The sequence below is a fragment of the Gymnoscopelus microlampas genome (genome assembly GCF_963454915.1).
Source record: "Gymnoscopelus microlampas genome assembly, chromosome: 18".
NCBI classification, from domain to species: Eukaryota; Metazoa; Chordata; class Actinopteri; order Myctophiformes; family Myctophidae; genus Gymnoscopelus; species Gymnoscopelus microlampas.
Window position 1 is genome coordinate 19271551 of NC_139955.1, and position 12144 is coordinate 19283694.

The following is a 12144-nucleotide window of genomic DNA, read 5'->3' on the forward strand; positions in this document are numbered from 1 at the left end:
AACCTACACACACAATGTACTGGCCTGTGCACAAGCACGCACACACAAACACACACACACACACACACACACACACACACACACACACACACACACACACACACACACACATGCAACAGATGTCAGTGGGCCTTATAGGTAGGCTCCTAAATTGTATATGAATTTTGTGGTTGTCTATCACCATATGTAGCTCATTTATAGGAAAGCCAATATGATATTATCCCCCACATCAGGCCTTTTATGTAAAAGTCCAGAGGAAATGCAAAGATTACTGCCTGTCCTGGCAGTAATGAGATTCCTATACTGTATGTCCATGTACCAGGACAGCCACCTGGCAACAACTGAAGTGTTTCTTTGGAAGAATCACTGCAGAGTATGAGTATATCTCCTGGTCCTTTGACAGTGGGGACTATGGCCTCACCTGGGGAGCCGTACTCGTGGCGTGGCAGGCGGCATATTTTGGGCATTACTTCTATCAGCGTCTTCACATACTGCAGGATGGTCCCCTGTAACTGGAATACAGGACGGAAGACAAACAGAATATAGAGGCCAGGGAGAAAAGAAAGAGAGAGAGAAATCAATGTAGAAACTTGGAGTTTTGAAAGGAGCTTCTAAATAAAGTGCCTCGTAAAAAAAAAGGAAGACAAATACCAGACTCTTGACGATCTTCAGCAACTCCTCCATTACCACGGCAATGCCTTGGTAACCAAGGAGACGGCAGATGGTCTTGAAGTGAGGCGGGCCAACAAAGTTCCTGTAGGAACTGTATATGTGGGAGTAGGCAATGTTCAGAGGCTGGGGAGCAAGAATAGAGAACAGAGAAACACAAAACACTGTTACACTCCGAAACACTAAAGAGAATGACTATAAACACCATCATGTAACTCTCATCAAAATCAGGGTTTGTATCCTACATACCCCCCCCCCCCCATCTCATCCACATGCACCTCTTCCCATCCTCAGCTGATATTGTTAATCGTATTAAGTATTTAATATTGTCGCTGTCGGGCAGAAACCTTGTATGTCCAAAACATACATATATGACAAATAAATAAATACAAAAAATAAAAATAGCTGATCTACAAGCTCACAACACGTTGCATGCTGTGAGCTTGTAGATCTGCTATTGTCACTACTTTTGTGCAACACTCTTGTATGATGAAATAGGGCATTCATTTACGAAAAAAAACATAAAAAGTTGAAATACATGGACATACACGTTTTCTGCCAGACAGCAAAGTTATGCCGTAAAGATGTAAAATGTTCGCATTGGATTTGTGAATGTTTCCATTTTGTACTGACCTCCAGTCGTTTTGCATTGTCTGTATTTGACATTAACAATCAGGGCATCAAGTATTGAATATAGCCATCAAGGACAACATACTGTACCTTGGACCCATACAGGTAGTAAGGCTGCACATTGGCTGGCTTGTCTCTTTGAGGCTCCTGGGTGAAGGGGATAGCGGTACGTACAAAGCTGATGAGGCAGAGAGAGAGATGTTAAAAGATAACAAACAATGAATGAATTTGCAATTCATGTCGCTCTTATCTTGAGCGACATGAAAAAAGTGTGAGGTTGGAGTAAATGTCGTGAACCAAGGGTAAGTAGTTGAGGAACTAAGAAAAATCCAACATTTCACCCAAACTCTCACTTCACACACGACTGATCTCTTGGACTTTCACATTCACATTACTAGTTGTAATGTCTAAGTTAGATATAATAAAGAATTGAGCTGGTTTGTAACCACACACACACACACACACACACACACACACACACACACACACACACACACACACACACACACACACACACACACACACACACACACACACACACACACACACACACACACACACACACACACACACACACACACACACACACACACACAGTGCCTCACCGGTTGGTGGATCCATTGTAGCAGTAGTTGGGCAGGAAGTCAAAGTTGAGTTCCCAGAACACATGCAGAGTGATGCGTCCGTAGGGAGCAGAGACGTTGTGGTTGGCTTCGCGTAACATGGCGTCGAAGCTGTCCAAAGTCAAGTGCTTGCACAACAGCCGGTGGGTTAATCTGTTGATCTCCATCAACCATTCCAACTCCTGTCCCACGGAAAGAGTTGGGGAATAAACACAATTTGAATGGACCAATTGAATTCAAGTATCGAGTGTATCTCTTGTTTGAGTGAGTGAGCGCTTGAAAATGTGTTGAACATTTGAAAAGGCCTTCTTGTGTCCATGCGGTATTCATAATGTGCTGTTTAGTGCTTTAATACGTGTTCTTGGCGTGTGCTCTCACCACTATGGACGTGAGATCCTCACTCTCAAAGCGGCTGATAGCCTGGTCCATAGACTTGTACATGGCCGCTGAGATCCTCTGCGTGATCAGGCGATTCAAGTCAATTGAACGCCCTAGCAGCTGGAACAGATACGACACAAAGTTGAGGAAACATCTTCACAAAATAAACTTATCCTACTTTTTCATTTTAGTACAGTTTTACTAAAATTAGTGAAAATTATTGAAAATAGCAGATCTACAAGCTTGTAGATCTGCTATTTTCACTAGTTTGGGTTGTGGGCAAACGTCTAATTTCTCTTTTGGGTCTTGAGCTAAAACGTTTGGGAACCACTGGTCTAAAGTGTTTGCACAATTCTTTTAAGTATAGTTCAGTACCTGTACGTGTCTCTGTTTGAGCAGGGTCTCGTAGCGGTTCGATGGAGGGTAGGGAATGATCACGCCATAGTTTTTACACTCCGCTCTGAATCGCTTGTCTAGTAGGACACTGTGGAACACAGAGCACATGTGAGATTGGGCTCTGACCATTTACTTCAGTAATGTTCAGGATCTTTCGTGCACCATTAACAACAAATATAAAGTGTTAATACACTGCTCTTACCTTCCGGCCATTGCTTTGTAGTAGGCAAATATCTGATCGGCTAACTTGTAGACAAACTGATCAAAGCAAAGGTTCACCTGGAAACAAGAGGCAGTTTTTCATGCTAGCGTTTTACCAATATTTCATTTGAATGCACTGGTTTACTATGAAACTATTAGTTTTAGAGAGCAACATCATGTTACCTCAGCCTCAATTTCATCATAAAGGAACTGCTTCTTGAACTTGGTGAGAGCGTAGTATCCGCTGTCGTTGTAGAGGTCGAGAGGATACAGTACATATCTGGGGAGAAGGAAGATATTCCATACAGCCTCAATAAATTATTTACATGCACGTGCACTAAATAATTTAACTAAATCATAAAAGCAGTGTCAGTATCAATACTGATAAACTAATAGATTTCTATATTTCAAATCAATGTTTGCTTACTTGATTTGGTAACGCATCTGTCATTTTAGATTTCTTTGGCTATTCAAAAATAGCAGATATACAAGCTCATAGCGCGGCACTCGTGCCGTGCTATGAGCTTGTAGATCTGCTATTTTAGAAAATCGTGAAAATACGTGCAAATCTTTGAATATATATATATTTATTTGTAAAATATTTTGTTCCAGGGAATGTTTTTGTTACTCTACTACTGCTGTTAGATTGGCTTTGGTTGCTGAAAGGACAGTTTGATATCATCATATTAGAAACATTTGGGCTTACTCCATCATGGAGGGTTCCTTGGTCTCTAGGATGTGGTCTGTGAGGATCCAGGGCATGGACATCTCAATGGGGAACTGGATCCTGCGACCCATTGTCAGTTCCAGGAAGAACTCCCTGAACCAGAGCTGGGACAGATCACAGCAGTGCTGGAGGGCTTCTGGACAATCACATAGTATCACAATCAGTAAATGTATGCCTTGGTTGCTTGCTCATTAGGTTCACACAAAAAAAAACAATGCAAAGTACATATTAAAAAGGATTAGAGTCATAAGAATTTACAATTTATGGATTAAGCAGACACACTTATCAGAATGACATGTGCAAAATTGTTGCAAATGGCACCCTAATGAACCCTAGTTAACAAACAACAGGGTAAATGGTCACTTAAGTAAAGTGCAAGGAAACAAATGTAGTGCTTCTAAGAAACTAGAATGACAGGTAAAATCAAACCTAGCATCTGTCTAAACAACATGCTATCTAACATTCTTAAGCAGAAAAAAACAAAACGTGAACAACAAAGTAACAAAGGAGCAGGGAGAGGAGAGTTAGTAGGTGAGGTGGAATCTATAATCCCTGATGGTTTACTGACTATACAAAATATTGCAATGATTTCACACAATAGCTGTCAGAACAGGAAAAAAAAGGCAATAAATGGTTTATGTATGCATTAGTTATTATTAGATTATTGGTTTACTTATGTATTACTTTATTATTAGATTACTATTTTTATGCATTTGATGTATTATGTGTATTATGAAGTATTATCTTGTGTCTGTGCTTACTGTAAATCGCTCTGGATGAAGAGCTAAATGCCTAAACTGTAAACTGTAAATGTGGCAAATATAAATGTAAATAGTTTGGATACCAGCACTAATGTCCATTGTTTACATTGTATAGTCTGAGCATGGAGGAAAAAACCTGAAGTGATTTCCTTCAAGTCATTTCTTAGTGGGGGTCAACCGGGACCCATGGTCAATGAAGTATATGGGGTTTAAATGTTTAAAGGTGTCACACATTCATTTGAAGGTGTCTGTAATGGTAAACTCATGCTGGTGTCCATTTAGGACGGGGGAAGAAGTGTGAGCTTCTCTGTACCGCTGAAGTTGAGAAGGTGTGTGAAGAAGAACGAATGCTTGTGGAAGTCTTCGATGGCTACAACTATGGGCCCGTCCAGACAACTGCGTAGTGTCTTCTTAGAACCACTCTTATCTGCTATGAGAGACTCCAGCATGGTACGCACCATGTACAGCTAGAGAGAGAGAGATAGATAGAGAGATACAGACAGACAGACAGAGATTACTTGACACTTTGCTCTACAGCTAAACAAAAAAATCCAAACAATCATGTCATTAAAATACATGGAATAGAAATGAGAAGGGCCGATATATTCCTTCTGGTTTGACTCATCTGACATTTTCATCTGCAAGTATAAATGTCTGCACTGAACACGTTTTGGCTGTTCTTAGTGTCCTTCCATGGCACGCTTTTCTATCTCCTCACCTGTGTGCTGGAGGGGCCTACAGCCCTGCGGGGCACCTTGATATCAAAGCCTCCCTTGGGGTCCTTCTCTCCCCTCAGACATGGGTCATTGGGTGGTTCCCTCGCCCCCTCCCAGTCACAGATTGTCTTACGAATGGCCTGGAGAACGCTGACAATGCAGGAGAGAAATGAGAGTGAGAGCCTGCCATATATAAATGATTTACCACCGTTTAGGAACATTTAGCAACAGTGACAAACATTCACTGTTGGTAAAATGACAAAAAACACAGATCCATTATAAGTTCTGGGAGTTTAATCCAATTTATGATCAGGGTTCCTCCATTAGTACCTGATGAGGACATTCTTCTTCTTGCGAACAGCCTGACGAAGAGGCTCTCTAAGCGTCATCTGGGCAAAGTCCTGCAGCGCTGCGTAGATGGTGTTTCTGATAGCCTGGTTGAAGACAGACTCCATACGTCCCATCAGAACCTATCAGAACCCATCAGAACCATCAATCACCATGTCCATTATGCTAATGGACATAACAACAAATACCCCTTTGCAAATAATGTATGTATCTTGTAAGTAACACTTCTGATCAGAAGAGTAATTATTTGAATGAATAAGATGTTATTTTAACCAATCTTTATGGTACAGTATGTTAATAAAATATACCTAGTGGTATAACTCTAGTGGTTTGACGCGGTCTCCCTACTCTTCTATTGAGAAATGTTGCACCTGGTGTTGAGTAGAAGATCTACTGGTTGACAAAAATAGTGATTTGCAGCAGACAGCGCACCAGATTGAATGCGCCGTCATTTTCCATTTTAGTTCGGACATCAATTGCAATTACCTTTCTACATCAGGAGGAACATAACATTTACAGATTATAGCTTTAATAATATACTAGTCGCTTCGAAAACCATTTTGAACGAAGTGTATTTTTCAGGTGAACTTTAACCTGCAGGCCTTTGATCATAGCGATGACCTCCACCAGGGCAAACTTCTCCTCGCTGGTGTAGTTGTAGCGCGTGGCCCTCTCATACTCCTCCGCTGTGCCTGGGCAGTCCTTGTTACAGAACTTATCTGTTGGGTGGACCAGCTTCCACGAGTACTGGATGATGGTTAAAGAGAGAGGGAGATCAATGAGAGAGAGATGGTCCGGTACCCGAGTGACCATCAACTATCCTACGATAAAAACAACACCAACTGCTCAGAATTCTCAAAAACACATATGTACTATGTAGGGGTGCAACAGTTAATCAAGTGATTAAATTGATTAAATCCATAAAAAAAAGTAACCGATTTGAATTAAATCATTGATCATTTTTTAATACAGTAGCATAAATGGACCATGGAGTCCAATAGGGCTGCAATAGTTAACCACTTTCAACTTGGTATCCCTTTTTTGGGGCAAAAATCTAACATTTCTTCGCGTGACACCTCCGTATGACAAAGTATACAACAGGGCTTAAGTGGTTAATGACTTTAGTCGATTATAAAAAAAGTCTGTGAATGTTTTTTTGTAAAAACTGTGTGCTTCTTGATTATTCAATTAATCAAAAACATAATCGCCCAAAAAATTATCGATAATTCCAGTCCTACACAAGTAGTAGTAGTAGGCTACAGGAACATATACTCGCATACACACACACACACACACACACACACACACACAGACACACAGACAAGGGCACATGACCACATGCATGACGACATCTCTCCCCTCTACTCACCACCTCCATGACGTGCGTGCTCCACTTGGAGAGCAGTTGCAGACCTCTCAAGGCCAGGTCAAACAGCTCGCGGTACTCCTCGTCGGACTTCTGGCTGTCCAGGCCGGAGCCTGTCACCACCTCACTGTTGCTGTAGCGCGCCAGCTCCGAGATGAACCGGATGTGGTCCTCTCTGATCTGCACCATCTGCTCACACAGGTTGTACTGCGGAGAGATGCTGCTCTGAGTGCAGGTCCACCTGCTCAGACAGACAGACACGAGAGAGAGAACTGATTAGGGTGGTTAATGGAAGATGGAATGGGGGGGTCAAGGCAGTGTTGATTTTGTCGACTAAAACTAGACTAGACTAGACTACCTTTTTCACTGACAAAAACTAAATTAAAACTAGCTAAGATACATTTTAGTCAACTAAATGAACTGTAGATTTAGTCGACTAAAATCGTATGATATTTAGTCAACTAAAAGTAGACTCAGATGACTAAAATGTGGAATTTTATTCAAAAGACTATGACTAAAACGAAAAAAAAAAAATCTGTCAAAAATAACACTGGGTCAAGGTTTAGGCAATAGGAAGTGTTTTGTGGAAGGCAAAGTGGTGTGTACTAACAAAGAGTGCTTCCATGACAACGTATTAGCTGTAGAGGAAATAAGAGAAAACATAAAACACCACCATGTTTATACTGTGATGCTGGAAATACAACTCTCCCTCAAAAAGAAATCTGTGATAAGTTAGATTTACATACATATGACTCATCTGTGCATTGTTTAAGTAAAATTAGGTTTGCAGCCCAAACAAAAAGGCTATGAAACTTCATTCAGGGTATATTACGTCTTTAACTCCAAATCTAGCATAGATTTAGACTGACTAGACTGGTCAAGGTAAAGGTCAATTATTAACTCATTCTTGTACATAAGTTCTGAACTATTCATCGCACAATGATTGCATTTAAAAGCTAGTCTCAATCCATTTCACATGCCTGTCCTGTATTAGGTTTCACTGTAACGATGATGTAACCTAACAATGTTAATTGATTTGTTTGGCATTTCATGGCTCAACTATGCACACATCTGGGTTGTTATGGTTCTTACTTGGACTTGTTCTCTTCATAGTGTGCACTGGTCTCAATGTAGCGGGACAGTTCTATCTGCATGTCCCCAAACAGCGGCACTACTTGGAGCTGAGGAGATACAAAGACAATTCAATTCAATTCAATTTTATTAAAGTGTCAAATCACAACAAGTTGTCTCAAGACACTTTACATGAAGAGAAGAGACCCGACAGTCCCACCCAGAGCAAGCAATTTTGCGACAGTGGCAACGAAAAACTCCCCCTTAACTGGAAGAAACGTCAGGCAGACCCTAGGCTCTAGGGTGGGGGCCCCCTGCCTCGACCGTGTCGGGGGGAAAAAGACACAGGAGAGTGACTCTTGCTTGTTCGTGTTCATGACAAAGTATTGCATATTACAGAAATAAATGAAAATAAAACGTTAACGTGAAACTTGTGGAATGGTTATTGTGAAAAATATACCAGTGAAAAGATTGTATAAAATGTTACTTTTGTTTAATTGAAGAAGTTACACAGTATGACTTTAAAGCCTTACTTTGAAGAACTTGTCAATCTTGCCGAGGTTGATTCTCTTCTTGGCGTCTAGTTTGTAGATGTTACTGACGTTTCCGTCCATCAGGTATAACCCAAAGCCCATTACCTGACACACGAAAAGATGAAGCAAGTGTTACCATGAGCTTTACATACGGTTTGATTTGGAAGAAAAGAACAGAGGGGAGGACATTTTCCACTTATGACACTCCTTCTTATGACAAATGGCAAAAATTGCCGATCTACAAGCAAACGTGTTGCATAGTCATACATTGTGAGCTTATAGATCGGCTTTAATGTGTTTAACTTTGTTATTATTATTATTAAACTGTGATATTATCAAACAGAAATATCAAATATATCAGACAGTCTACATTTGCCAAAAGGAAATGCATGTATTTAATTCAGTCTAACCAGAAGCAGGGATAAAACATATACCTACCCACCCGCAATATAAATGAAAGACCAGGAGTGGGGACATCAAAAGCAGAGGCATGGACTTTCCCCCCTCATCCACCCGGGTAAATCAAACCCTGACTTTCAATAATGACTTCATAAGACATAGAGGTGTTATGATGTGTGTACCTTGAGCAGCATGTGTTTCTCACTGGGTGTGAGGTACATCTTGTTCTCGTAATAATCAACACTGATGTTGACTATGTCCGCCAGCAGCTCCTCATAGCCAGGAATCACCTCCAGCTGTTGGTGCAGGCACTGTACAGAAACACACGACAGAGCATTGATTATAGCTTTTAAACTGACAGCAGTTTTGTCAATGAAAAGTTTACACCTTTAATTTAAAATTGAGGGGGAAAAAAGAAAGAAGAAATGATCTCTTTAAAAATAACTCATTTTCTAAAACAAATTACTGTATGAGTTGCATAAGCCCTTGGGTCACTGAACTTCCACTTTGTGACCAAAGTGTAGATTATGAATGCATTACATTTTCAGATTATATACCATGATACATCTCTCACTCTTCGTGAGTTTCACATTCACTTCCAGGCATTTCCTGGTTGTACAAACTGTTAATGCTGCGTTCGTTTATGGCTGGAGCTGCTTGTGTTTCATGATGACGAAAAGCTACAACAGTATGCTGACCTGAGTGATCCTGTTGTGGTTGGCTAAAAACATGGACAGGTTCTGAGATTCTTGAATGGACTGTGGATCCGCCATCTTCCTCAGGAACTGGGCTGCCCTGGAGACACAGGACAAGAAGGAGAATAGATTTCAGACTATTAAATTCATTTTAGATAGGTCAGTGTGGGGGGGGCAGTTCTGTGCTGGATTCAAATGCTGGACATTGCAATAGTGTAGTCAGCGCACTACCAGGTTGAACCACCAGGAGGCCTTCAAGTCTTCTCACATCTCTTACAACAGACATACCACTGCAAAGCATATCGACGCTAAAGCTGTCTTATACTGTCACACTACCTCTTGTAGGCAGAGTGGTCGTTCTTGACGCTGCACTTCATGTTCTTGAGTTCATCCAGCACTGCGAACATGTTGATGAACTTGCCCAACGTGAGCAGGTAGGCCTCCGACACAAAGTCCTTCCTCCTCTCAGCGTGGCACAGACGCTTCACCTCGCCACAGAACCGTTCAATGGCCTTCCGCTGGACACAAGAGAGCAATGACAATATATCACACAATGTACTTAACAATTAGTTTCTTATCTTACCTTTTATGTTGTAGCATTTTGTTTAGATTTGTTTCTTTTAGGAAACTGGTTAATGATTTCCTTTAGTTTGATTGTAATAACAATGTGAAGTAAAAAGAAAAATACTATACAATTATCAATTGCAGAAAACTCGAACATGTCTGTCATTATAGCTGCATGCGGGCGAAGTTCAGGAGTGAGTGACTGGTTCAGTGACCTTATTCACTATTCCACAGCGATGAACACCTGCTATCACAGACTGAGACTGAGCCAACACTGTTCCTGGTGACACTCAAGGCTATGATAGAAGAAGGTACAGTCAGTCCACGGGCCAGGCAGGCGCTATCTGACACGCATGGGAGGCAAAACTGGAACCGGAAGTTCGGTGAAATACATTGGAGTCAATGAGAGCCGGCTGGACCAGCTTGTGAACAAACACTATTTCTGACCGATTGGGACCTTTGTCAGTTAATCGGTTCAGGAATATAAAAGAAGACATATCACAGGTTGTTTTCTAATCATTTGTTTTTCGATGTGCACACTGTATAATTTTATTGAGGCATCTAAACAGCGCCATGTATCATTTCTGGCTCGGTAGTATTTGGTTGTCAGGCTGTCAATGACCGACAGTCTCTCGATACTTTGGCACATTCAGAAAAGTACATTTAGTTACCTCAATAAAATTATACAGTGAACACATCGAGAAGCAACACAGCAGAAAACAATGTGTGATATGTCTTCTTTATTTCCCGGGCAGAGTATTTTACAGAGGTTGCAGTCGTTCAGAAATAGTGTTTGTTCATAAGCTGGTTCACCTGGCTCTCATTGACTCCAATAAATGCACCGAACTCTTGGCTGCAGTTTGCCTCCCAGTGTCCCAATGCGACAAATCTGCCGGCTGGAATTGCTGGATAGCGAAAATGACGTAGATAACCGCACCTTCTTTTTATTTACCTTGGTGACACCAAAGATGGTTAACTTATGAAGATAGACCATCCCAATTAGAGCCACTAAAGGCGAAATGGTACACAAATCCTACAAATCCTACTCCTATGTTTACCAAAAGCACCTGCTAAATCCCACGAGAGTGTGTTGCTGGGACAGAGAAATGTCGATAATAAAGTTGATTTTCTCCTGATTTGTCTCACTGAAAAAAGCCATTTTAGTATGAACATCTGGGGGAAATTGTGTGGCGTGTGACGATCGGGTCCAATATTTCGTTCAGTGATCATGGAGCTAAAGAATGGTTTAGAAGCTGGGTTCCCGTTCACTCTTCCATTGGAAATAATAGACTCCAACCTGCTTCCAGTCTCCTAAAAAGGTGGCCGCCTACTTCACACACACACAGATACGGGAAGTAAACCGGAGATGGAGAGTCTTGCTGTTTTCATCTTTGGTGACACTCATTATGAAGCTCTAACCTGGAAGTACATGAACTTCATCAGTTTGGTGACCTCTGGCTCCAGCACCTCTACAGTCTTCTCGTAGATCTCCACCCTGTTGGGCTGCTCATTGCATTTCACCTGAAGAACAGAAGAGGGTGCTGTTACACAACCTGGTATGGATGAAGGCAGGTGATGAGGTAATCCTGTTCTCCTGCAATATAAAGCTTCAATTGAATTGAAATATTGTTATCAGCAGCAGCTGCTGAAATATCAGTTTTTTAAGTGTTGTGTTGTGTTGTGTTGTGTTCGCCAAATAGAATTTGGGCATTCATTTCACCAGTAGGGGAAAACATTTTGTCTCTAATTTATTTTATTTATTAGCCGATGTCACTAATTTGTTATTACCTCTAGTTCGTAGCGTGTGCTCATGGCTTAGTTTCAACCGCTTTTCCACTTCTGTCTGTGGTTTTGTTGGTTTCAGTGTCTAAAATGCATGTCCTATCTCTGTAACACTGAAAAGATGAACTGAATGCAAATGAGGAACTTTTGGGAGACAACAACATTAATCAATAAAGCTGCTTTGGTGCTTTAATTGTCATTTATCATCACTGGGTCTACTCTGCTGTATGTTATGTTGAGTCTGATGGATTGTGTAAGTGAAACAAATATGGGGTACAGAACAGA

General features: G+C 41.1%; 1 protein-coding gene across 3 annotated transcripts in view; it reads right to left on the reverse strand.

Annotated features, from left to right (window-relative positions):
• The window catches only part of cyfip2 (cytoplasmic FMR1 interacting protein 2), a 36390-nt gene that overhangs the window by 9158 nt on the left and 15088 nt on the right, over positions 1-12144 (reverse strand). For 2 of the 3 annotated variants that reach the window (XM_084041087.1, XM_084041088.1), the window contains exons 5-24: positions 11497-11598; positions 9850-10031; positions 9517-9613; positions 9001-9129; positions 8420-8524; positions 7908-7996; positions 6819-7056; positions 6044-6196; positions 5432-5571; positions 5104-5251; positions 4699-4852; positions 3604-3760; positions 3081-3177; positions 2899-2975; positions 2676-2784; positions 2301-2420; positions 1905-2104; positions 1390-1477; positions 652-795; positions 422-512 (exon numbers count right to left, since the gene is read on the reverse strand). In XM_084041087.1, coding sequence (XP_083897213.1) covers positions 422-512; positions 652-795; positions 1390-1477; positions 1905-2104; positions 2301-2420; positions 2676-2784; positions 2899-2975; positions 3081-3177; positions 3604-3760; positions 4699-4852; positions 5104-5251; positions 5432-5571; positions 6044-6196; positions 6819-7056; positions 7908-7996; positions 8420-8524; positions 9001-9129; positions 9517-9613; positions 9850-10031; positions 11497-11598 — 2620 coding nt within the window. Of the gene's footprint in view, positions 1-421; positions 513-651; positions 796-1389; positions 1478-1904; positions 2105-2300; positions 2421-2675; positions 2785-2898; positions 2976-3080; positions 3178-3603; positions 3761-4698; positions 4853-5103; positions 5252-5431; positions 5572-5820; positions 5898-6043; positions 6197-6818; positions 7057-7907; positions 7997-8419; positions 8525-9000; positions 9130-9516; positions 9614-9849; positions 10032-11496; positions 11599-12144 lie in introns of those variants that run through there. The other variant, XM_084041089.1, reaches the window with a different exon arrangement.